This window comes from Talpa occidentalis, unplaced genomic scaffold (genome assembly GCF_014898055.3).
Source record: "Talpa occidentalis isolate TD23 unplaced genomic scaffold, MPIMG_talOcc4v2.1 talOcc4.4, whole genome shotgun sequence".
Classification (NCBI taxonomy): domain Eukaryota; kingdom Metazoa; phylum Chordata; class Mammalia; order Eulipotyphla; family Talpidae; genus Talpa; species Talpa occidentalis.
The window spans coordinates 144,986,598-145,014,435 of record NW_023604295.1 but is presented as its reverse complement, the minus strand read 5'-3'; the positions used below and the strand labels follow the sequence as shown (position 1 = coordinate 145,014,435).

General features: G+C 38.8%; 1 protein-coding gene across 10 annotated transcripts in view; it reads right to left on the bottom strand.

Annotated features, from left to right (window-relative positions):
• The window catches only part of HMBOX1 (homeobox containing 1), a 147,288-nt gene that overhangs the window by 84,940 nt on the left and 34,510 nt on the right, over window positions 1-27,838 (bottom strand). For 9 of the 10 annotated variants that reach the window (XM_037526535.2, XM_054701088.1, XM_054701089.1 and 6 more), the window contains exon 2: window positions 537-616. In XM_037526535.2, the coding sequence (XP_037382432.1) occupies window positions 537-559 (23 nt within the window). In that variant the 5' untranslated portion in view covers window positions 560-616. Of the gene's footprint in view, window positions 1-536; window positions 622-27,838 lie in introns of those variants that run through there. The other variant, XM_054701087.1, reaches the window with a different exon arrangement.

Sequence of the window (27,838 nt, the reverse complement as noted above, 5' to 3'; positions counted from 1 at the left end):
ATAAATAAATCTTTAAAAAAAAGAAGTGGTTTTATGTTTCATTGAAAATTAATGCCGGGCCTCCCCGGTGGCACAGCGGTTGAGCGCTGGGTTGCAAAGCTGCCCGCAGGCTCTGGCAGTTCCGGTTCGATCCCCGGCTGCCAGTCGAGGGTCCCACATGGTGGGCAGACCTCTCCTGCCACCTGCTGCTCCCCTCAGCAGTGTACTTTGGCCCTTCTGCCTGCTCTGCTCCCAGCTCTGGTGAATTCTCTCACCCTCCTGCGCTTCTGACTGTAACCAGTGCTTGTATAAATAAATTAATTAATTAAAAAAAAATACTGTTTAAAAAAAAAAAAGAAAAGAAAATTAATGCCAGACTTTAAAACTGAAAACACAAATGGTAAAGAAAAAGTTGATAATTTGAAAATTCATTCCTTACCACATGACAATGAAAAACTCAACTCTACAAATGCCTGCTGTCAAATGTGGATCATGACAATTTTATAACTTCATTACAATTGAGAAGATAAAACTTAAGCGATGAACTGGACACTTACACCACTGGAAAGGAACTGAGCATACTTTACACGCGGTGAATCAAAAGCCTTCCCAGAGATGCTCGGAGTTACTCAACATTCTGTAGAACAAAGACAAGATTCAGAAATACTTGTTAATCAAGGGTTGAATGAAACCTTTACCGATACAACTTGAGGATATTCATAGTAAACACCAGCTCATCATGCGCTTAAAAATTATTTTATAGTTTTAAAATAAAACACTGGTTTGAAGCAGAATATGAAAAAAAGTAGAAAAAAAACTACTGATAGCTTTCAATATTACTCACTTGGAAAAAGGAGTAAAAGCCCTACCCCTGCTGTTTAATTTGTTATTAGATGCCACCCAGGCAAACAGATTTTAAACACGCGCTGGAATAGACATACTCGGGTGACAGCCGTACAGTCTGTTCATGTAGAATCTTATAAATAAAAACATACTGCAGCATGATTGTAGCTAAAGGTCTTAACTGTGGGGCAAATTCTGGTGTCTAATTCCAAGTATATTGTTTATTTTACTGCTGGCCAAATCTGAGTGACAACTTATCTTAAGTCTCAGTTCGACATCTTTAAAATAGGGATAACAGACAACTACTTCAAAGAGCTACTAAAGAAGTTAAAACATTTAAAAATGGTGGTGAGCAAGCACTTCATACACTATCAAGTAGTGGGGGCTATGACTACCAATTTAAACAAGAGATGAATATCCATGATGCCTTCAGATTACTGAGTACAATGTGAGTTAGTAAGGGAATAAGTCTAGTAACTTCTGTCTTCAGATTAGCATTCGACTGTGTTATTCACCATTCAGACACTTTGACCCCTTTCAATTCAGACATAGATCTGCACAAAAAAATGAGATCTATTATTCATGGGTTAGGAGCTAAAGATCATGTTTTACTGACTGAACTTATTAGCAGTTTCAAACCGTAATCTAAAGAGGCAACGATCTCCATTTACTCAAAGTTAAGATTATAAATTAGACAAAAGTTTAAAATGTTGATGTCAAAAGCTCTCACATTCAAATACACACTCAGCACTGAATTATATTAAGCAAGACCAAAGTGTCTAACAGTGACTAATGATATATGTGAAACGAACAGGGTAAAGTTAGAAACCCTTCACATTTGCATATCCTAAATTATAGCTTTAATGAACTTGCTGTTGTAGTTCTTGCTGACTTAAGAAATACCTAGCCTAAAAAAAAAAGATATAATGTACAAAGAAAATCTGAAAATGTTGCTGGTTGTGTTCCCAGACAAATAGCAATACCAAGCCACAAAACTATTAGTGAATACACACATTCCATTCTTGTTCAAATTCAGTTAAAATGTGCTTCACCCTAAACTCTCAAATCACAGCTAGAAGTAAATTTACCGTGTTAAAGACGTCACATTTTTAAAAGACAATGGGATGACTCAATAAGAAATTTGAAAAAATATATAAAAATAAACTGGGAAGGAACAAAGATACTAATTCAATATTAATATATTGAAATTAATATAAAAGTTACAGAAAGTACAAGCCCACAAGCTACCTCTTTGAAAGATTAAATAACCACCCAGAAAATCTAGTAAGAGTGGAAAAAAGAGAAAACCAACATGATTCAGAATCAAAAAACAAACACAACCAAAAATATGGGAGAGAATTAAGAAAACAAATCTAAGACAAACATAATTTCACGGCAGTTCATTTGCAAGCCTAAAAGAGAACAATGACTTTCCAGTAAAGTAGGAAATATCAAAACTAAACCAAGAGAAATATAATCTAGACTAGAAAACCACATACCCTAAGTTAAACGTAATTAAAAACCTAGTGAGAGAAAGACATCAAGAGCAGTTGGGTTTTCATTCTCAGCAAACTCTTAACCTTTAAAGAAATATAATGCTAACAGTATTAAACCATAAAAAAATACAATGTTCCAATTCTTTTATGAAGTCACAGCAACTCAATACTAAATCCAACAAAGATAATACATAAAACATAACCAGTTTCACTTAAAAGTTAAATATAAAAATTCTAAATAAAAAAAATAGAATTAGACCACAGAGGCTAGCCACGAATAAAAAATAATTTATTATATATCTGTAACAGGGTGGTCGCCAAGGAAAGGGGATGTTCTGGGTTCCCTGACCCACCCCAGAAAGGGTGGAGCCGAGAAGCTGAGAGGAGACTGGAGAAGGAAGGAAGGAGAAGAAAGAAAAAGAAGAAAACAAGCGAGGGGGAGACTTGGAGGAGAGGCACACCGGGCGGAGAGCCATGTGAAGAAGATGAGCTTGCTTCCTGGCCTCAGACTTGTACCGGGACTTTGGAAGCACAGAAGGAAACACTCGAAACAGACATGGGTGAGAGACACTTGAGAGGTTAACAACAGCCGCTGCCTTTATTTTGATTTTGCTCCTTTCATCCCAGACTTGCCTGGCCCCTTTCCAATGGGTCCCCTCCAGAAAGTGCCTTAGACTGTGGCAGGCTTATGGGTCTCAGTGGTCCTGTCTGCCTGGGCGTCTACCCAAGAGGGGATGGGTAACTTTGGGTGTTGTGTGTGGAAACTATTTTATCTCCTGTTTCCCTTCTCTTCTCTTTATTGCACACTAATTGTATTAAAGTTCCTTTCCATTAAGGGTCTTATGCACTAGAGCCTGTTTTATCTTCAGCTGGTGAATGGCAGAATCTATTGAGATCAGGCGGGTTTGGGGGGCCTTGGGGTGCCCAGTCCTGTAGCATAACTTATTGCAGAAATACAAGTGGCTCACTTTTTAGGACTCAACATAATCCAATATATCAACGAATTAAGAAGAAAAATGCATATGATTATATCAACAGAAGCTGAAAAGGCATTAAGTAAAACTCAGCAGCCACCTTAAAACTATGGAAAATAACAGAAAATTAAACATTTTTGGAAAAAAGAACAAAAGCAAGCACTCAACAGCAAAACATCCAAACCAATTCAAATAAAATTAAGATTGTATGCACACAGTGAGTATATGTGTGTATATGTACATATATACACATACATGGGGGTTATATATATGCATGCTTATGTGTATATGTACATCTGTATCAAGTACGTGCTTCTATATTGAAATTTAATGATTTGTGGAAGAGACCACAATGGTTATTTTGAGAAAAGGGTAGGAAATAAATTAGAGGCAAGTGGGGGTGGGGGAGACCGATTATAGGAAATTTTTATTTTAACCATATGGATGTTATTATTCAATATATCAAAAAATGAGTACATTTAGGAATTAATCCCACCAACCCCATTTGTAATTTCTGACTTGAAGATTACAGCAAACAGTATGCTAGCCAAATAAATAAAATAGCTAAAATATTGGCATGCAAGGGGAAAATATTTTTGCTAATGATCTGATAGAATACCAAAAAAACAAGCAATTCTAGTAAAAGAAAACTGAAATTTATTAAAGAGACATGATACATTTAAAATCAAAAAAATTTTCCTAGTTTAGTAGGAAACATCATAGAAAACATTTCATTCACACTAGTAATATTTCCCCAATATTAATGAATAACTGTTTTGAGACATAAGCCTCAAGGTTTTTTTAGTTTAGATAAGATCTGAAAGTTATAGTCAGAAAATCCAAGAACCACCACCACCAAAAAAAAAAAAGGCAGATATACTGACCAGATATCAGAATATAATCAAAAGACAATAATCAAATCAATATGGCACTGGCACAGGAATAGTCACATAGGTGAGACTGAATGCAGAACTCAGATTTCAGCACATACGAAAAACTATACAAACCACAGGTTAAATTTTAATTCAGCAGGAAAGGCTAAAACGTTTTAAATGGTAATAAAGCTAATTATCATCTAGTAAAAAGTTAGACATTTATCTTATATTTTATATATAAAAATAAACTCCATGTAAGCAGAAATTTGAAAAATGACAGCAATACAGTCTACAACATTTAGAAGATGACATTTCTTTAAAAAATTCTTAAGAGAGAGCAGATACTTTAAAAGATAGAGAAAAAGTTTAAAATTTCCTATTAAGAAAAAGACAAATTAAGCAATTAAATCAGGAAAATTATCTGTCGTGGGGAAAGAGCAGATCAAAGTTATCAACTTTACACAAAAATATTCAAACTTATTAAAAGTCAGAGAAGTAACAACTAGCTTAATGAAATATCACTTAAAATGTTAAGAGATTGGTAATATCTTCTCGAAAGGATACTGTCATATTTCTTTGGTCTCAGTAAGAATTATGATATCCCTTTGGGGAGAAATTAGCAACAAATGTTAAAATTTAAAGTCCTTATATCTTTAACCTAGCAATCCTACTCCTGGGAATCTATCATGAAGAAATTAAAGTAATCACACAATACATACAAGGATGTTTGCTGTCATGTATATTCCCATGACTTGCTCTACAGTGTTGTTTCAGTCAACACAGGAATGGTCACACAAATTATATTATAAAATTGTAAAAATTTCTACTATTAGAAATGGACTCAATCAAATATACTTTGACTAACACAATGCAATCTTTGAAACAAAAGTTTTCAACAGGTGACTTGGGGATGTTCACACTGTAGCACTGAGAAAAGCAAAAGGCAATCAAATGATTATGGTTGTGTTTTAAAAGAAAAACTACAGCTAAAAAATCCCTTTATATGTGCCTCATGCGATCTAGATACATACACAAACACGCATTACATATATATCTAAGATGTACATTATATAGCTAAGATATACGTATGTTACAATGTATCTTAACATACATGTGGCTAAGTAAATGAGCATGAAAAAAATTAATTGGTCAACAAGTCATAGAGTAGGAAGGAAAGCTGGGGTGTGGATTTGTGGGAGGGGGTGTAAGCGTGTACATGAATGTACATGGAATACAGGTCAGGAAGGATAAATGCATCTATGCAATAGACACACGATAAAGTTGTAAAAATCTGTACTATTAGAAATGAACTCAGTTATCAAATGATTAGTTAATGAAAGGCCTAGATAGTCACTTTGCACAATGAAGCCTAATGTTGGTTTTGTTGACCCATAAAGAAAAACAGACTAGAAAACCCACTAGAAATAAGAACCTGCAGATCCACACGCGGCAAGAAGGCTCTTTTTGCCCTAGTTTTTGTATTTAATATAAAAAGTAGCAATGGCATAAAACAAAGGAAAAGATGAATTTCAAATTTCAGCCTATCCCAAGCTCCTTTTTTTTTTCTCTCCCACCCAGATACCATTCAAAATTCCTTCATACATTGGGCATGTGTTAAGTATATCTTTAGGATAAATTCCCAGCAGCAGAACTGTTAGGTCAGAGTATACATGCTTTAAAATATGATAAATAGATTTTGTCAAATTGCCTCCCCAAATGGCAGCAATTTATACTCTCACCTTCGGGAAATGTTAATTGTGAATCCAGTATGTCAGCGGTGATTTACAAATGAAGTTACAGTGTGCGGTTCAGAATATATCTGTTTCACTCAATAATGGTAAACACAGAAAGGGCAGAATATTTAAATCATGAAGAATAAAATAAGGAACAGGGAGCATTAAGGTTGGAAGAGGAAAGCCCAAGGAGAGGGCGAAGAGCCGGCCTGGCTGCACACAGGCAGCCAGTGCGCCACCACGGGAGCAACCTCAGAGACGAAGCAAACAATTCTGAGACCTGTAAGCCCAGATTTGGAAACCAAAAAAGAATTCTCAGTTTGAAATAGTCGTTGCAGGGCCCCCCCTTTGCTGTTCTTTTAGCACCTCACACAGAACCCAGTGTTATCCATCTAAAACAGCTATTTAAAATAAAACTAACCAAAAAAAAGGTGTTAAAATACAGAGGTTCACAAATTACCCCATAAGCTAGATACTATTAATACTCTAAATTTACAGATGAGGACGTGACCTTTCTTGACTAGATGGAGCCCTTCCTTTGATCTCTGTCCTTTTGATCAAAGATAAACACTATTAAGTACAACGTTAAGTTACCTGTGAATTCTTACAAAGATAAAAGATTGAAAATAATAGTGACCTGTATATGTCTAATATAGAGCTATTTTTACATATGTTGTTTTAAAAAAAAATCTTATGAAAAGTTGCAAATATATACAAAAGCAGAAAGCAGAGGGTGAAAATGTGTATGTACCCATCACTCAGCTTGAATAATTAACAACTCCACAGTGCTGCTCCCGCTGCAACGATCTTTTCAAGCCAATCCCGGATACATTACTATTTTAACTAAGCAAGCGTCATTACCTGGTTTCCAAATCTAGAGTAGATTAGACATAGAAATTTAGAATATATTTGGGAGTATATATTATTAAAATACTCTACCGCTGAAAAAAGTGACAGGTGTCAGGAAAGGATAATATAAATGAAAGCAAATATTTAATTATAGAGACACTCAATAATAACGCTGACTCATCAAAAAGTCACGTTTTAGGATCCTTGTTTTAAAAAGGTGATTTTTTTTTAAGTTGAAATGGTTAAAAGTTCACGTTTGAGGAAGTTAATCAGAAGGTATTTCACTTGGGCCAAATGTTTCTCCCCTTAACAATGCCAGATAAATTAGGCCTTACACATCTAGCTGTGGTTTGAGAATTTGGGGTACAGCATGACTGGTGACTTGTGAGGAAAAACAGAACCAGAAATTACAGAAATTAAAAATTCATCTAGATTAGAACACTAATTTCTCAAATAATGCTTCATGTAGCTTAAAACTGTAAATAACAAGTACTACTTCCCAGAGACCAGTCAGTCAGTGGGTAAATGCCAGACACACACAAAGCGGACCTCACAATTCCTTGTGGTGGGTAATTAAGAGCAGACTACTCACCTACGGTCAGTTAATGGACTTCCTTCATTATTGTAATCACTACAAGTGCAGTGGAAGTACTTAGGTTAGATGTCACCTTTCTTCACAATAGAAGACTAGGGATACTATTTTTTATCATTTCTCTGAAGAAAATGTTGAATTGTGATAGGCACTGTGCAACAACAACCGATACACCACTAAAATATCTAAGATGCATAATTTTACTTATGGTTCATGATTAGAGGTAAGAATGTCATATGCCATGGAAATTTTTATTCCTAAAGAAGTATTATATGTACTTTTAAAATTTTATAGATCTATAGATACTGGTGTAGCTTTTACTATAATTCCAGTGACAGGGAGGTCTAATAAAGAGTTTTGATGATGAAGTCTTCCTTTCATAGATTCTAAAACTGTTTCTTGTAATTTCAACTCACTTGTCTGGCTGAATCAATAGAGACTAAATTTCTTCTTTACTCTTCCACAAAGTAGCCTTTTAAAAATTAACATAGGGCCTCCCTGATGGAGCAGGGGGTTGAGCGCAGCGCTGTGAAGCTGTTCCCAGCCTCTACAGCGCGGGTTCAATTCCCAGCCAGCCAGGGAAATTTCCACATGGTGCGCAGACCTCTCCTGCTGCGCCCGTTGCTCCCCTCAGCAGTGTATTTTAGTCCGTCTGCCTATTCTGCTCCCTGCTCTGTCTCTGGTGAATCCTCTCACCCCTCCCATGCCTCTGGCCTATACCCCAGCTCATCTATAAAATAAATAAATCTTTAAAAAAATATTAACATAATCATTGCAAAGAGCATCCATGCTCGATATCCTCTGTCCAGATTCCAGTCTGAAAATATTTCCTCATCTGTCATTATCCTGACTGCCTTCTTCTCTTAAAAGGTGGCTCCCCAACACAAGAGTTGGACAGACAGCATAAGCAGGACAGACAGAATGCAGGGAAACTATTAGTTTACCCATTCTAGAGCTCAAATTATATCACTTTCTACCATAAGCAAGTCATTTGTTGGGTGCCTATACTATACCTGGGGACACAAGTCTGCTCCAAGTCATTCAAGAAGCACTGGGCAAACACCTGAGGTGTACCTGATCCAGGCTGCCCTTCAGCCCAGTTGTTTATTTTTTTTTTAGGCAAAATCATTTCATATTTGCTTTCCTTTTCTTCTAAGCATGCATCATTATTTGCATGTTATATATTTTACTTATTACCTGTGACACTGTTGTCTATTATCTATACCTAGACCAAAAGAGGCACAATAGCAAGCACTGTAAATGTTTGCCAGGTAACTCTACTCACACGACAGCTGAAGTCTCTAGTCTATTATGTTTAACTCCGAGATGATCCTGGAGACTTATCAACAAACACAGTCAGAAGAGCCACATGACCGCCACATGGCTCTAGAATGAAAATGGGAGTCTAATGCAGGAATTCCAGTTTTCTATCACTGTAAGATACGTGGAAGTTTCAGCATGTTCCCTACTTTTTTCCATGTTAAAGTAATTACATAACTTTAAAATAAAAATACACACCTCTCTATTATTAGTAGCGGCTCACTGGTAAATTTTACTGAACTATGTTATAAAACACTAGGAAATATGTATCCTTAGGTCAGAGGCTCAGTCACCATCTCTGCCTCTCGTTGTAGGTGTATACTCTGTGGTTTGATTTTCAGATTTTTGCTCCACATCTATGGAGCAGCTACTGTGTATTATTCAGCATTCCCTACTGTAAAAGTCTCCATGTGCTCTACTCCCACTGGGTGTTACTGTTAAGTTACACATGACCCTGCTTCATCCTACTGAGTCTCAGCACAAATACATTCTAGCAGACAGAAGTCTCTCTCCATGTCAGTTAGGAGAGGTGTTCCTGAATTGTACTGTGAATCTGAATCACATGGATGCCCTCTGACAGCATGGAATCTACCCTGCCCTTGGAGGTGAACTCTACTAGGACTTCAGAACCTCCTTAGTGAGAAATACCCGACTGAGAATTCATGAGTTTAACACTCCACGTTGCTTCACCAATGACAGTTTTCCAAAGTTCACAACAACACAAAAACTTAACATCTGAATGGTCAAATACCAACATTATAATTTTAGGAGTCTATGAATATCATTTATAAAAGGAACTAACTATGCACTGGCCTCAAACAAGCAAAAAAGACACTCCTACTGGCATATATATAGAATATTTTGACATGGAAATATAACAATTTACTCACAGCACCAATCCAGATACCCTGATTCATTGCTCAAACATACATGTGACTTTGAAACTACTACTCTCTTTTGTAGGCAAAGCATATAATACATGACAAACACTTCCAAAGGAAAAACTTGTGGTTTTGCATTTCAGGAAGACAAAATATCTTCCTTCTCATTTTGCATTTCCTGTATCCCAGAAATTTCCCAATTGTTTAATAAATTAAATAATTACAGAACTGGAATAAGAAATTTCATTAAGCTAGATAAGGTGAATCATATATTAGGCTAGAAATGATGTTAACAATGTTTTCTAATCACCTCAGTTTATAGATGAAAAAAACCTGGGAACAGCAACCAGAAGCCCTGACTCCCAAGACAGTACTTACATCAATTTACCAATAAATTAAAGCAAAAATTGTAGTCAGTCATGCAGAAACTTAGGGTCTATTTAAATCATGTCACTTGAAGTTTTCATTAAGAGCTCAGAATTGTCATAAATGTACAAATAGAAACTGTCTATATTTGACCCTACGTATTTTTTGTAGAAGGAAAAAATAAAATTTGCTAATATATTCTGTTAATATAAATTTGTTAATATATTTTAAGAAAAACTATTCAATGAGATAATTGTTTGGTATCCACTTTACTAACAGGTGCTTCTTTTTATGCCTAATGCTACAGGAACCTGCATTCATGCATTTATGCTGTCAACAAGTATTTACTGAGCACCTATTATATGCCATGCACTGGGAAACAACAGTGAACAAAACAAAATCCCAGCTGATAAAGATCTTATATTCTTGGGGTGGAAGACAGGCAAAATTTCTTTTTTAAGTCAAGCACACAGTTTAAAGATTGTAACAAGTACAAAAGAGAACATTAAAGCTGGGAAAGAATTTAAGGATTGTGGGTGGGTGGGGACACAAGGCTAAACAGGAAGCTCAAAGAAAACCTCATTGAGAAAGTTAAATCAGAATATAGACTTGAAGTTAGGAAGTAAACCATGAAAATACAGGGGAAGAGAACACTCAAGATCCAAGACTTTGAGGCAGAAATTGTCCATTTTGATCAGAGACTAGCACCAAGGACAACATCGATCGAACTGCAAGAGCAAAGGGTAAAGTATGAGCTCATGTAATCAGAGAAGTTTGGGATTATAGATAGGGAGACCAGTCAAAGGGGCCTTCTCTTGGCTTCTGCTTCTCTTGCTTCTCTCTCGGCTTCTCTTCAGCTTCTCTTTTGGCTGCTGCTGCTTCTTGGCTTCTGCTGGTGTCCCTGTGACGCCGACCTTAAAAGCCCAGTCTTAGCCCAGGTGAATCCCATCTACCTACGCCCACCCCCTACTCCAGGTGCTCGCCATCAGGCATGCATTCAGGACCGCAGGGATCCGTCATCTATCCTGATGGCGGAAGGGCAGAAAAGCCTGACATTTTTCCTTACCCTACAGGAAGTTATAGTTCAAAAGTTACTTCTAAGTAATTTTTTAAAAATTAAGGTAACACTGATTTACAACGCTGTATGAGAGTCAGTAACACAGGATCCCACCTCCTCAGGTGTGTGTCACCACTCCGCAGCCACCACCAACGCAGCACAGCCCCACCACAGTCCACTGTTATAGTTGGGAATTTTCATTAAAAATACTAAATTTTTCATTAAAAATACTAAATGTAATCCCCATCCTGGCCAGACAGGGATTAAATAAATATTTTTACTAGGGATGAGCGAATTTAATAGGAAACAGCATGAATTGCTAATGGTAGAATTTCTGATAATATCAACAGGTCCATAGAGAGACGTTATTTTTGGACATTCCCAGCATCCATTAAATCGTACTTGAGGGAGCATCATCAACTACTCTTCTGACTAGCTTTGCAGCATTCTCAATTTACCAGGAGAGGAGTGCTGAAAGGGAGAAAAGAAGGCAGAGGAAGAAGATGAATTCATATGCTCTCCATTGCAAGAGAAGTATTTTACCTGCCATATCTCAGGAGAATATGTTTATATATAATTCAAAAATAAGGAGGAGGTGGCAGATCATCAGACATTTTATAACTAAAGGTCAAAGTCAAATTCCAATATTCATAAGACTACATGCATCCCAAGAACAACAGCTTCTTCCATTTTCTGCATTCCCCAAGTCTACTACAGCTATTTTAGGGCCTCATATATTTTATTGCCTGACTAAACAGAATCTCTAATCATGGAGATAAAAAGTATCTCCAATCGTGAGAAAACACTCACCACCTTAGTTGGGGACCACACAACTTTCTCACACTCCTGTCTTTAAAAGCCTGGGGCTACAGATAATCACTGTTTTCTCTCTCCACACCTCCCCACCCCCATCCTGTTCTCTATGTTTTCATGATCTGGCCATTCCCACCAAGAACTTGTGTTCTACTTCAGAACCACAAGGCTTATCTCGATTTTATCTGCTACAGTCTCTGTACATTTCACATCCCTTATTCTGATTTTTTCCTCAGCGACTGACAAGCTCATGAGTTCTCAAACCATGACAATAATAAATTATAATGCACCACAGAACTATATAGTATTGATATTTTAAATTATTTATTAAATGTGTGGACCAAGAAAAGAAAATTTTACTCTTTGCTCTGTAGGAAAATGCCTATCTTCTCCCTGCCAGGGCCACCTCAGGAAATTAAGAGTCAGTAGAACAGTAATTCTTGTTCACTGTAAAGAATTCTGAGGAGAAAACAATGCAAATGTCCCCACAGGTCTATACACCTCAGCCATGTTGTGTTTGTGAGTCACAGGAAGGAGGCTGAGATTTGGCCTGACGCGCCCTCACATCTATAGGGGCGCTTTTGGGATGAGGGATTCAAATCGCCTTTGGTCCCTGTAGGGTAAGGAAAAATGTCAGGCTTTTCTGCCCTCCCGCCATCAGGATAGATGACGGAACCCTGTGGTCCTGAATGCATGCCTGATGGCGGGCACCTGGAGTAGGGTGTGGGCATAGGTAGATGGGATTCGACTGGGCTTTTAAGGGCAGCATCACGGGAACGCCAGCAGAAGCCGAGAAAGCAGCAGAAGAAGCTGAAAGAGAAGCCAAGAGCAGAGAAGCAGAGAGAAGGCCGGAGAGCCCAGAAAGAGTAAAGACTTGCTGGGGGCCGGGAGGCTGGCAGGCTTCCAGCGCCCCTGCCTGCCGTGTACCTGGTAATCCCAATAAAAGACCTGCAAAAACCATAAAAGACCTGAGGACTCTGACTCCTCCTTTACCTGGTCTGCTGGATCAGAAAACCTGCACTGTGTCCATTCCTGACCTTTACAATCCCCCATCCTCCCAACACAGATAGCTCTGCCTTGTGCCCACTGCAATATCAGGAAAGGCTCTGAAGTGAGGGGCAGGACTTCTCCTTTAGCAGTTAAGTTGGCTAGAAAATAACCTCCTTCAGTTAACTGAAAATTGTTAAGAAAAACAATGTATTTCTTCTGTGTAACTTACCTACAGAACCCCAGGCCTCAAAGCCCAAACCCTGAGGTGGGGACCAGTCACTCAGAGAAGGTGGTTGTCGGTCTCCCTGTTTGGGACTGAATCACCTCTTCACTAAATTTCTCTCTTGCTAAACTTTGCAGCCCCATCCACAGCTGTGATCGATACATGCTACCAAACACAACTACCTCGCAGAAGGCCCTCCATACAGATTTGTATCCAATTACAGGTAGCAAGGCTTCTTCAATCCTTGCAATAATTTCCTGACTCAAATCAGTTTTGAATTATTTTACATTAGGTCTAACCAGCATAAAAAAAGTACTGTAATCTGTATCCCATGCTCTTTATTACTTCTTTTGAACAGCTTATATATAAATAAAAGATTTGATATGCTGATTAAGCATAACCATATAAAAGTTAACCCCTATGAAAGGCAGAAAATGAATCACTCTTAAAATTCCCCAAATACTTAATGTTTTAACTTCAACACATAACTGACAGGTCATCATTTTAGCTGAAATTTGCAGCTGGAAATATCTACTCTTTACATGCTGAACTATAATGACACAAGCCTGCACGACCCAGCAGTGCCAAGGACCCTCGCCAGCGGGTTTTCTTCTCTGTGACCTTCTCTCCCACCCTTCTTCTGCCCCTCTTGCTTGAAAGCTTCTCTTTCTGCTGTTTAATGCCATGGTTTCCAACTACTCTTTCCATCACCATTCTTATCCTTGTTACACACAGTTAACACAATAACCTTTTTAAAATGTAAAGGGAGGGTAAAACAGCACAAAAAGAGACTTAATAGCAAGACTTATTAGTGTTTGGAATCTCACATTTTACTCATTGTTAACAGTTGATATTTTACCAATGTATTAATCTTGCTAAGCCCTAGTTTCCTCCTCTGTGAATTGCAAACAATGTTATCTACCTCAAGGGGTCACTATTAGGATTAACTAAGATACAGTTTAAAAGGGGCTGCAGGTTCCTAAAGCAGGCACCCAGAAATGCTAGTTTCCTTACCACCTTTTAAGCTCGACGCATTAATCTTTGTAAAATGCTACTGCATTCTAGGGTAAAAGCGGTTTGGGGGCAGCATCAGTTAGTGAACTACAATACACTAGTGAAAACACCGGAGGAGATTATTTAGAAAGCTACGATGAATAAGTAGTTTCACAGCTGGGAAGATAGTTCTCTCTGAAGAGCAACTTGGTAAGTCTTGCTCCCTTCTATTAACTGTAAGAACTCACTGTCCCAAGTTTCCTCCCTCCCCCCAAATTCAATTTGTTACAGCTTTTCCTAACAACCTTCTAACTAGCATAATTATGAATAAACGACTTTGACTACTTGAGAAAAATCAACATCAAAAATAATAGTGTCTAATAACCACCTTAAAGGAATTACTTGTCTCTCCCAAAAGCTGAGTCACTTTTGATGGACTAAGGTGAGGCAATACTATATACTCTTGGAAATTCTGAAAAATGCAATAAAGGAACATGTAGTAGCAGAGGTCCACGAAGTAAGAGTTTTCGATCCAGTGGGAATCATGAATATTTGGAGACTCTGGCTCAAGCTTTTTTTTTTTTTTTAAAGAGTTATTTATTTATGTAAGAACTGGGGTACAGGCCAGATGTGCAGGGATGGGGGTGAGAGGATCCACCAGAGACACAGCGGGGAACAGAACAGGCAGACTGACGAAATACACTGCTGAGGGGAGCAGCAGGCTGCGCGATGTGGGATTCTGGGATTCTCGCCGGCCGGCCAGGATCAAAGCCGCACTGCAGAGGCTGCGGACAGCTCCACAGTGTGGCGCTCAACTGCCTGCACCACCCGGGAGGCCCTGGCTCAAGCTTTTAATTTCTCTTCCAGTATCTCTTAAAATAAACCACATTCAAAGAAGGCCATGAGTGATGACTTCAGACATTCTTTAATATTCACCTAATATTTAACTAATATCTATGATCATGATCGCCCTGCCTCCACAAATGACAAGAAAGAATCCCAGTAGCAATCATGGAGCAAACAAACATAATGATTACCAGTATATTCTGTCCTGGCTGTTAAAATTCTAACAGTGTATGCCTCTACAGTAGAAATGCTTATTAGAGTCATCAGTGACTAAATGAATAGAAATGTGGTATTAGAATCATGGTTCTGTACACTGTGACTGGAAACACCAAGGAAAAAGAAAAATACAAATAAATATCTAGTAGGCTAGACATTGGTATGCAGAATTGAAAAAAATCAATGGGACTTCTAGAGGCAATACCTAGAAAGTAGCTGACGACAAGGACCTAGAGGCCATGGGAGTCAGAGCTATAGGAACAGGCCAAGGAGTCCCCTCTGAAGCGCCACAGCCTACAGTGTATACTGGAGGATGAGAGAGTTGGCTTACGCGTCTTTAAAAGGCAGGAAACTGAATATGAAAGATGGAAGCTCTTACTTTTAAAGAAAAAAAAATGGCAGCATCTGTCACCACTGAGTCACCAAGTGGCCACACCTGACTGGAGAGGGACAGCACTGGCCCCATGACCGGAGCTCCCCAGGCTCCAGGTCACCACAGTCCCTGTCATCTCAAGAAACTAAATATTAGCTGCCGTGTGTCACCCAGATAGGCTGTCAATTGTTCCAGCCAGAGAAATAAATAATTCTTGATGCCTATACCCCCATGTAAATGTGAAAAGAAAAATTAAGTATTTTTTCCCTTACACCTGGTTCAATTATTTCTGTTGCCTAGGCACTGTCTGAGAAATCAACAAATAAAATGAGGTGGTTTTAAAACCAGCTCACCAAAAGGAGGAGTCCAGACTATAAGCTAGAAACCAAAAAAAAAAAAAAAAAACAAAACAAAAATTCCTTAGAATTCAGTAACTAAAAATTACCAGCAGCAAACCTTATCAGCAGGGTTCAAATTTTATAACTTTAATCCAGCAATTCCAGCTCTGGGTAGTTATCCCTCAGAGACACACAAGCAAAATAACTTACATGCAAGGTATTCTTTGCTGCATTATTACAGTAAGATTAGAAATAACGTAAATGCCCACCATTGAAGAACCAGATCAGTTAAGTCATGCCATGCCCATGCCATGGGGGTTTCCTTATGCACTGATACGCAACAGTTCTCCAAGTGAACAGAAGAAGGAAAGAGGCGGAGCGTAGGGAACATGTAAGCAACTATCCAGAGACTTGTTTATATATGAGTAAATGTCCTTCCAGTTCTGGAAGGATGTACAAGAAGTGGGTAATAGCCATTCTCTCAGGTGAGAACCTGCTCGCTGACTGGGGGATGGAGGTGCTCCGGGACTTTGCATTGGACACATTTTTGTTGCTTTTGAATTTATAGCAGGTGAAATTCAGTTTAAGCAAGTGTAACATGTTGGCTGAGTTGATCCCAAGTATGACAAACCCTCCACAACACACACTGTATTTTGCCTTCAGCTCATATATGATGGAAATTTCAGCAGGAAAGGGCATGAGCTGGAGAGTGAAACAAAACAAGGACAATGGAAGAGAGAGCATGGTGTCATTTTCCATCTGCCTCTCTGAACTGGTTTGGGGCCCAGCAGAGCATAGGGTAGATACAAATGATAAGAAACCTTTTCAAGAGAGACTGTTAGTGAGCACAAATCCTGAGCTCTGGAGCTTGGGGACAAAGTGTGGATGGGGGGGAGGGGACAGCTGTCTGAGCCCTGCACCTCTGAAGGCACTAAGGAGAGCAGTGCTGGCACGGCCACTATCCCTCACAGAGGACCCAGTGGCAGTGACAAAGCACACCAGCTTTTAGGGTGACTTGGGGAGAGGGGTCTTTCCAAGGAAGCTGTAAGAAAAGAATATTCACTTCTGTTCCCCAACCCTTGATACAATTCAAATCCTTGTTACAATCCACAAGGCCTAGGAGACTACTTAAGGCAACAACAGGGCTGGGACTGGCAGGAAGGCACTGCCAGTTACACGCTCTATCTATATAAGAGATGAGGCCTAGCAACAATCGGGCCTCAGAAACATAAAAGTACTGTGTAGCAGAGTGAAAGAACAGAAAACACCACTCTGGCAGGAGAGCCAAAAGGCAAGTCTTACAGGATTTTTGTTTTAAGTGTAGGCTATTGCTCACTGAACAGGAAGTAGAAGAGAAAAAACATGAGGATGGCTGGGAAAAGGTTACTCAAGGCTCTGCTGGGAACCAACACACTTAGTTATGCAGTACCTACTTTCCAAAGTGAAATCTTTCAACTGCTTTAAAATGTTTCTTTTCTAAGCCATTGAAAGCAATGAGATCATGTTCTTGATTAAGTGCCAGGTTTTTTTCCCCTGCAACCCAGATTGTTGAAGTTGAAGAAAAATTAGAGGAATAAAAAAGGGTGAAGGTAAGAAAAACTGGGAACAGAAAGCAGAGAGGAAGAGAACAGAAAAATATTTGAATAGGCTGGCAGTAAAATACTATGGGATGATCAAGTATAGAGAATTTGTTTTCAAAGTTGAGGGTATCTTACTCTGGACCAAAAATGCAACAAAGTATTCAATTTGCAAGCAAATAAATTAACTGATGTGTTCCTATTCCATTTTATCCAGAGATAAAGCAACATACAATGCCTCACAGCACACAGCATTAGGTAATTACAAAAATATAGATAAGCCACTTGCGGAAGATGGGGTCCTCATAGGGCTTGGTAGGCCATAAAGGGAAAGGAATTTGCAGGCTGGTCTTAGGCAAAGTTGTAGCTCATGTTTTTCACAAGTGGAAATAAAAGACATCCATTACCCCAAATGATGGATAGTGAGAGATAACATTTCTAATATAAGAGGTCGAATATACAAGAACTAGACATTAAAATCCAACAAGAAATGCAACTTTTGTGGTTTACAGGACAAGGCCCATATAGTCTACTTTGTATTCATCGCAACCTTCCATTTGTATCATTAGCTATTTAATATAATTTCACATTCAAGTAGCTCTTTATACTCTTCAAAATATCTTCACCTTCAGTTCTACAGATACCAAAACAGGTATAATAGAAAGGTTACAAGAAATTTCCAAGTCAGATGTAAGCCAGTAGATACAGAAAATAAGGATCCAGAACTCCCGGTCCAATGTTTGTCAGGTGATTTTTGTGGATTATTATTCATCCACCCATTTAATATTAAGTGACAAGTGTGTTGCAGACTACCTTAGGTAATAGGGATATAATAGAGAACAAGATCAAACAGAGTATCTATCTTCATGAAGCTTCAGGTTAGTGAGTCATTATTTAAATAATTCTACAAATAAATGGCAAAGCTGCACTTACAGTAAGTGCTATGATGGGTACCCGGTGCTGTAAGAACATGCAATGTGTTCAACATGTCAGAAAAACATTCCCTTAGGAATTAACATAGCTCAGCTCTGAAGGACAGATATCATGCAAAGAAAGTGAACACTATTCTCAGCAAAGGCAACGTCATGTATGAAAGACGTGTGGGGCGGACTGTGTGAAGCTGAAGGAAGAGCAGCACGGATGAAGCGGACCTGAAGCCCAGCGTCCAAGAATGCGGGCAGGTTCCCTCTGTGACCACAGAGACACATTAAGGTTTAAGTAACTACAGCCCTAATTTAATGACTATTTTCATTATTTGGATGTTTCACTCAGGAATAGGGAGTAGACAGAAAAGAATGTGAAAATAAGGGAATAGCTATGTCCATTAAAAAGTTGTCAAGTCACCTATATACTAGAGGGGTGATAACGCTTTTAATTCAGATCAGAGAAAGAATTTATGAAGGTGGTGATACCTGCCCTAAAGGTGCATTAAGTTTCCATAAAGGGTAAAGAGGCTACTACAGAAAATCTGGAGAGAGAACCCTTAAAGGAGCGTCACTATTTTATTTTACTGTAGTCTTTTCTAAGTGGCACTTCAGAAACCTCATCCACATAAAATCTTAAAGTTGCAGAGGTCTCGCAGCTTACAATGCTTTGTTTAATTTTGTACTCACAACAAATTCTATTAGGTTCAAGGGCAGACATTAATTCTCTCAATTTTGCAGATAAAGAAAGCCAGCTGAGTGAGGTTAACTGTGCAAGGTCACATTTTAACACTGCTTTTTCATTCTAACATTATAGATTCCCAATCATCAGGGTGCGGAACAGATAGGAAAGTTTGTAATCTGAAATATGGGGGACTGACAAGGCCTGGGAAATCAGTCACGTAAGAACTCTACTGTGCTCATCTGAAGCAAAACCCAGTTTCCTAGTTTTAATGAAATGAAGGTAATGTTAATAATGGACAAGGGGTGAACACAGAGAAACTGACAGAGACTCAAGTGAAACACCCCTGTTGAAACCATTTAATTACTGAGGTACAACAGAAAGAACTGTGAGTAAGATGGGGCCGTGGGAGAAAGGACAGGGCAAAATAAAACTACGTGGCACAATATACTGAGGGCCAAAAACGAACAGATGAGGAGAAACACTTCACCTTTAAACAGCACTTTCTACTGTTTTTAAGTGTTTCAGTTGCCTTCAAAAAAACTCTTGATTATCACACTTTTGTGGACTAAGAAGAATTCTTGCTCCATAGGAAGATGCCTCCCTCCAGCCTGCCTGGGCCACCTCCAGAAGAGGTGTCAGTAGCAGAATGATTTTTGCTGTGACCAACCCCACGGGAGAAACACTGCCATGGGGCCTGTCGTGTTTGTGAATCACAGGCAGAAGACTGAGAGTTGGCCTGCGGGCCCTCACATCTACAGCGGCACTTTTAGAACGGGAGCTTCAAATTGCCTTTGGTCCTCCCATCTTCCCAGTCCAGAGAGCTCTGCCTTCTGCCCACTGTAAGATCAAGGGACAGCTCTGAAGTGATGGGCAGTTAAGTTCAGCAGTTAAGTTGGCTAGAAACCAGCCTCCTTCAGTTAAATGAAAGTGTAACTAAATTTTTTTCCCTTGTTAAGAAAAACAATTACATTTTCCTTCTGTGTATGTAACTTAGCGACATAAACCGAGGTCTGCACCCCGAGGCGGGGACCAGTCACTCAGAGAAGGCTGACATTGGTCTCCTTGCCTGGGTCTGAAAAATCTCTTAACTAAATTTTTCGCCTGCTAAACTCTGAGTTCACTTCACAGCAGTGATTATTTCAGTTGACACTTTAAAAACTGACGCCACTCTTGGCTATCAAACACATTTATTCCTCCTTTTTTAACACACAGAGAACACTAAACAATGAAAAAAAGTCTTGCTTTTAATAAATATTAGGCCTCTACTTGGCACAAAACATCATGGCAGATACAAAAACAAAGTCTCCAGCCTCTAAGGTTTATACACCAGTAGCTACTGTGAGTCAAGAAAATCTCTATGGTTTTGCTCTATTTTCACAAAGAAAAAAAGACATTCTTTTTCTGCAGAAAATTTCAAAGCCATGAATAAGAATATTCCATGTCACATACAGACTGATCTAAGGATTGGGTGTCTTTGGCTTATGAATCTGTGTGGTTTACAGCAAGTATTGTATAAAATGATAATGTTGTATTATACATAAGAATAACTTTGCTGGGCCTCCCTGGTGGCACAAGGGGTAGGCGTCAGCACTGTGAAGCTACCTGCAGCCTCTGCAACAGGAGTTAGCTCCCCAGCCAGCCAGGGAGCTACCCACATGGCTCAGCAGAACTCTCCTAAGTCTTGCCCCCTGCTCCCCTCAGTAGTGTATTCCAGACAGCCTGCCTGTTCTGTTTCCCGCTCTGTCTCTGGAGAATCCTCTCACCCCCTGCACTGCACCTCTGGCATGTACCCCAGTTTTTGTATGCATAAATCAATAAATCTTTAAAAAAAAAAAAAAGAGTAACTTTCCTTAGAGTTAAAGGTAAAATTGGAAAGAACAGAGGTTAGAAATAATGGTTAACTGTTAATGAGAAAAGAATGTCAATGAGTAGACAACAAACTCATGACCACAACCCAAAGGGCTTAGAAATGCTGCACCCCCTGCCAATCCTCCAGAGCCAGGTTATACTTTCCCATATAACCATCCTCACTATCAATCTTACGTCTCCTCCTCTTGTCAATCTTTCTCCTGTTCCAGGGAGAGAGTCTGGGTGACTGAAAGATGATGCAACAACAGCTGAGAGAAAAAATAGAGAAGGAAGAAGATGGGATGTTTCCATTCCATCTCTTGACTCTCACTGTCTCATACCCTACCTCGTCTCCCTTAGTGTAAAACAAAGAAGGCGCAGTAATATACCTTAAGCACAGTAACAGTGATATTTTCTATCTTTCTTGCCCCAAGTCCCTTAATTTGGCTTTTTTAAAAGAATCCTTGCTTGTGCTATTTTTTAATCCTCTGCAATACATAAATTTATAATGGATGAGACGCTATCATCTAACTTTCAGATATTCAAAAGCTCATTTTCTCTGTGCCTGAAACATGTGGATTCGTGAAGCAATAGTGTTTGTCACATGTGACATGAAATCGTTCTCTTTTTAGCTCAAAGTATGGAATATATCCTTGGGAACCACTTATCTTTCATTTCTCACGGAGGATAACTACATACTTTAGAGTATAGCTGAATCTTGCTATATGAAAAAAAGTATGTAGAGGAAGTTTCCAAAAGGCAAAAAGGACAATAATGATCAATTAGTTCTATTATGACCACAGTTTGGATATTTAACACATAGAATATATTTACAATGTTATATCCATGTGTTTGTAATTTATCTCTGTATCTCTAGAGAATGTTGTTTTTAATTGCTCATAAAAGTAAGATTAGTAATAATCTTAGCATAAACCTATAGGGCATATCCTAAAGTAGTGTGAGCAACTCTTCCCTTAAGAGAAAATGGGGAGGAAAAAAAGGTGACATCACCCACTTTTGATTTCCATAATCAGCAAGGTTCAGAAGGATATAAATGGGAGTACGGGAGTTTATAGATCTGTTTATATATCTATTGAAACATTAGAAAAAGACTATTTAGACTCTTTAAGAGATAATTATAGTTGGTTGTGTGAAAAAGAAAGGTCCTTTCATATTTACCATTTTTCCAAGGGAGAATTAAGAATCAACAATGGGACAGCATTAGCACTCTATTTTTCCTCACCTTTTCTTCTCCTGACCATCACTATAATCCTAAAGAGTAGGAGTTAACATTACTATTTCCAAAAAAAGAAAACCATGGTTCAGGGAAGATAATGAAAACACCAAATAACTTAATAAACACTATCTCTGACAAGTGCCAGAGTTAGGATTACATACTAGAAGTTCCTCACAAAACTCAGCACACTTTCTTCTACATTACCCTGAAATGATACCCATCTCATGATGCACATCTCTTTGTAATGTCTTACCTCTTCATGTTTTTCAAAGTAAATTTTAAATTTTGATGAAGTGAAATTTATCAATATTCTCTCGTGGTTCAAGCTTTTTGGGTCTTCTCTAAGAAATGCTGCCTTAGGAAAGTCACATTTTCTTCTAGAAGTTTTAGAGTAAGTTTTAGCTCTAGGGTTTAAGACTATATCCATTCAGTTAATTTTTGTTTATGGTATGAGATAAATTTTTGTTTATGGTATGAGGCCAAAGTGCCACTCTCCCCTTCATCGCAGCCCATAAGGATATACAATTACTCTAGCACCGTTTGCTCAATGAATTGTCTTGACATCTTTGTAAAAAAATCAACTGGACATGTATGTGTGGGCCCCAAATAACAAATTTTTTAAAATGGGTGATGGCAGGTCTTCATAATTTCCATATAAATGATAGATGCAGTGGCCTCCCTGGTGGCCCAAGGGGTTAAGCTGCAGCATTATGAAGCTATTCGGAGCCACTGCAGCACAAGTTTGATCCCCAGACAGGGAGCTACCCACATGGTGCACCAGACCTCTCCTGTCTCACCTGCTGCTCCCCTCAGCAGTGTATGTCAGTGGATCTACCTGTTCCGCTCCCCACTCTGTCTCTGGTGAATCCTCTCACCCTCCGTACCTCTGACCTTCACCCCGGCTCTTGTATGCATAAATAAGTAAATCTTTAAAAAAATAAATTATAGATGCGGTTTATCAAGTTCCACAAAAGCCTCTTAGGGTTTTAAAATTGTGTTGAATGTATAGATCAATTTGGGGAGAACTGAAATTTTAAAATTATTGAGTGTTCTGATCAATGCTCACAGTGTACATCCCCATTTATTTATGTCAGTTGTGTTTTATGGCTTTCAGCATGAGATCTTACACATTTATTTTTATTCTTAAATATTTTTATATTATAAAGGACAATTATTGAGCTCCCACTTAGCAGTTATTCACTGCAAGTAAGAGATAATGAGACACAAAACTAAAAATTACTTTTTTGTTGACCAGACAGCCTGTGATTTTGCTAAGCTGACTTAATAGTTCTAGAGTTTGTTTGTTTTTCTAAATAGACTCCTTAGGATTTTCTACAAACACAAACAGATTGTGAATAAGGAGTTTTGTTTCTTTTTCTCCCCTATCATACTGTGCTAGCTAGGAGTGCACAGACATTGTTGAATAGAATCAATAAAGGCAGAAACCCATGACCTGTTCTCAGTCATAGGAGGAAACTACTATCAAATGTTTTAGGTTTTTGGTAGACAACCTTTACCAGTTTAATAATTTTTTATTCCTAGTTTAGTGAATTTTGTTTGTTTTAAAATCACAAGCGGTGTTTTTCTACATCTCTTAAAATGATTATAGCTTTTCTACTTCAGTCTCCTAACTCACTAGTCAGTGTAGAATGTTAAACAAGCTTACATTCTGATATTACATTAGTCACGATGTATTAACTTTTATCATTTTTTGGATTCAATTTGTTATTTTGATCACCACTTCCTAATATTTTAATAACAATATTTAAATAACAATTTCCTAATATTTTAATAACAATTTAATATTCATCTCAAGTCTTCTTCTGTCATATCTTCATCATGGTATCAGAGTAATATTAGCTTCATAAAGAGAGGTGAGCAGCGTCCCTCTTGTCTTTACTGGAAGAGCTGGCGAAGTCACTGTGAAGCCACTAGAGTGTGGAGTTTTCTATGCAGAAAGGTTTTTAAGTATTAACCTGATTTCTTTAATAGTGATAAAAGGTTAACTGTTTCTTCTTGAAAGAGGTTTGATAGTTTGTAAAAATATTAGAATATGACTTTTTTAAAAAAGATTTATTTATGCATGCATGCAAGAGCTGGGGTACAGGCCAGAGGTGTGGGAGGTGAGAGGATTCACCAGAGACAGAGTGGGGAACAGATCAGGCAGAATGACTGAAGTACACTGCTGAGGGAAGCAGCGGGTGAGTCACGAGAGGTCTGCTGCGCCATGTGGGTTGCTCCCTGGCCGGCCAGGGATGGAACTCGTGCTGCAGAGGCTGCGGTCTGCTTCACAGGTTGCGTCTTAACCCCTTGCACCACCAGGGAGGCCCTGGAATATGACTTTTTGTCTAAATTGTCAACTTTATTAGCATGAAATTATTCATAATACTCTTTTAATATTTACAGGATCTTTCTATTCCAGACACTAGTAATCTGTGTCTTTTCCCTTTTTACTTATCAATCTAGAAGTCTCAATTTCAGGGGCTAGCTATATCGTTTATTATTGTATTTGACTATCGTACTCGACTATTTCTTTCCTTCCGCTTACTTTGGCGTTGTTACTCACCTTTACCTCATTTCTTAAGCCAGAAACTTAGATCACTGATTTAGTACTCGTTTTAGTTTGCAGGTGTCTGCATCAAGAGTTTGTGCACCAGGGGAACTGAACCTGAGAACTCTGTTCACATGTGGACTTGATACAGATCAAGAATGTTAGGCTTGAAGAGTAAGGCTGCATTTGGATTAGATTCTTGGGAATTGGAGGAAAGGATAAAAGTCTTTTGTATAAACGACAAACAAAACTGTAGTGGCCAAAGAGTGGACTGTGGCAGACAACTTTATAGATGGTCATAATAACGCTTCTTTGCACTGTGACTTTTTTCCCTTTCCTCACTGAGAGGGAGGACTGTCATCTGACTTGAATTTACTCTTCCCAATACAATGTAATGGAAACGAGGTCATACAAGTTCCAAAGCTAACCCTTGAGTGTCTGATAACCTCTGCTTTTCACTTTCTTGGAGAGTTGTCCTGAAATCACCACCTAAGATGGTCATCCAGAGGAGAACCAAGATCCACCAACTGGCATGTAGATAAGGTCATTCTGGACCTTCATCCTTGCCCGAAAAACCACGTCAGAAGTCACATGACTACGCCCAGGCAAACAACTAAGAGCCGCCTCATCAGCCCTCTAAATCATGAGAAATCACAAATCCTTGTTGTTTTCAGTCACTAAGTTTTGTAGTGGCCGGTTAATGTGTAATTAATTGAAACTACTGAGTATGGATAGAAAAAGAGACGAAAAGATTTCTCTTTTAGGGTTTGATAATAAGGGAAAACATAAGGAAGATCAAAGTCAATGAAATACTGCTAAACTTGCTCTTAAAAAAAAATCACAAAATTAGCTCTTTTCCCCATCCTGGAAGACACTGAAAGAAAGAGCCAGCTACTGAACAGAAGACACCTGACACTGAGAAGGCCGACGCCAGCGGCAAGCAGGGGTACCTTAAGGGCAAAACGCCTAAACAGGGGAAGCCCCACAGCCCAAAGCTTGTCCCAGCCAGAGAACTAGAAGATACTCCCGAAGCACACGAGACAGGGTACAAATGGCTATGTTCAGCACTGAATCCAGTATTGAAAAGAAAAAGGAGAGTCTCACTGCTGTCACAAAGCCAGCTGATGGTGACAAGAAAGGCGGTGCCTGAGGGGTTGAACATCATAAAATGCCTAGTTACGCCCCTACTGAAAATGTGCGTGACGGCTGGTGCGCCACGGCAAAAACCCTCAGTGAGCAGCTGGGAAAAGCGCGAGCTAGCCCGCTCCTCACCCACAGGCAAGAGGGTGACTTCCTGAAGCAGCTGATCAGTGGACTACGGCTTGTGACTGGACCTCCGCCCTTCAATTCAGCTCCTTTGCACAGAACACACCAAAAATTTGTCATCGCCACTCTACCAAAACTGACATCAATGGTGTGAAAATCCCAAGACATCTCACTGATGCGGACTTCCAGAAGCAGCTGTTTATGTGCAGACACCAGGAAAGTGCGATCTCTAACACAAGGAGGAAACATCCGAGATTACAGAGCAGTGCAAGGTCGATCAGAAAGCTGTGCGCTCGAAAATTATGCCAAAAATCAAAGCTATTCCTCAGCTCCTCTGCTGTGTTTGCTCCCACAGAATGGAAGTTAAACTCAAAAACAGGCATTCTAGTATTTCTTACAAAGAACCCAATTAAATAACTTATCCATTAACGCGAACTATTTTTTTTTAAAAGGAGGGCTATGAGGTAGAACTTAAATAAGAGCTTCTTATAATTAAGACATAAGCTTTACACCTTCTATCAACATCTGCTAATCTCTGCTCTTCAGAAATCAGAGCTCTTTAGAAAACTCATTCTCAATGATAGGCAGAGTGATCTTTTAAAACTTAATTCAAACCATGTCACACCCTACTTAAAACCCTGCAGTGACCGCCCAGTGTACATAGGATAAAATTTCAAATCTTTATTATCTATACTGCCCAATATCATCACCTCTGCCCTTTACTCCCCACACTCGCAGCACAGTTGCCTTCTTTTTGATCCGTACATCACCCAAGTTCACTTCACTTTTACTCTTTAAACTATACTGTTTAAAACATTCCTTCACAGTGGTTTCTTGATCAGAAGCTAATTCAAAATTACTCAATAAGTTGTCATCTTAACTACATAGGGTCTGTGCTAGCTCAACCTGACACTCTATGTTGAGAACATGAAACTAAGCTGGTATTTCCTATCTAGCTCCTGGACAGAGACTAACTTCCCCCACAGGAGAACTGGAAACACTGTAAACTTAAAAGGCAAATTTTAAGTTTACTAGAGAAAGAGAGGTAAACCCCGTCAGCAGCCCCCCTTAGGAACTGTGAAGGGCTCCATAAGACTGAGATGGCACTTTGGTGGACGACAGAGTATGACATAGCAATTCTCCCTTTTCTAATGGGGAGCTGGAGACACACGTGTCCACTAGTCTGACAAATCCTTGAACCTATCTGATGTTTGCTTATGTGATTTCCCCCACTGGAAATCTTTCACATTTTCCAAATTAATTACATCTCTCAAAATTTCACCATCTTTCAGGCGCAAGTAACAGACATACCAGTCTAAATGGCTTGTCATTTATTTATCTTGTTTTCATATAAAAAGTCTGGAAGGGGGGAAAACAGTCTGGAAGACAAGGCAGCATCAGGTTAAGTTAACTGAGAAAACCAATGATCTTATCCTAGTGCCTAATTCGCCAACCCCACCCCCCACCAACCCTTAACCTCATCCCTATGGAAAAACATGGCTATGTTCAGAAGCTACAGAGTCATGCATAGGCACACTGACCTACAAAATGACAGGCTCAGAGGGAAACAGAGACCTCACTGACCAGGCACACAGCAGCACTCACTACAAAGGTGCAAGCTAAGCACTGACATGAGAATGCCTTTCCCAGGTGCTACAGTCTTCAGTGACGTTACACAGATGCTTATATAACTACCTGGCATTTTAAGGCAGGTAAGTATTACCGATTATTTTTACTGCAATCTATGTTGAAGAAACATATGAAAGCAAGATTTACTTAGCTACAGGTGACGATATTAACAGAGCAAATACTAAAATAATTCAAACTTGGTATATATTTATATCAATAAATTTGTGCAAGTATTAAACTGCAAGAATGTTACAATAATCCAAAGCTGGAAACAAATTACATGTCTAACAATAGATGACTCTTAACTATACTATGAAACAGATTTACTGATACATACCTTAAGAAAAAAAATTGGAAATCAATAC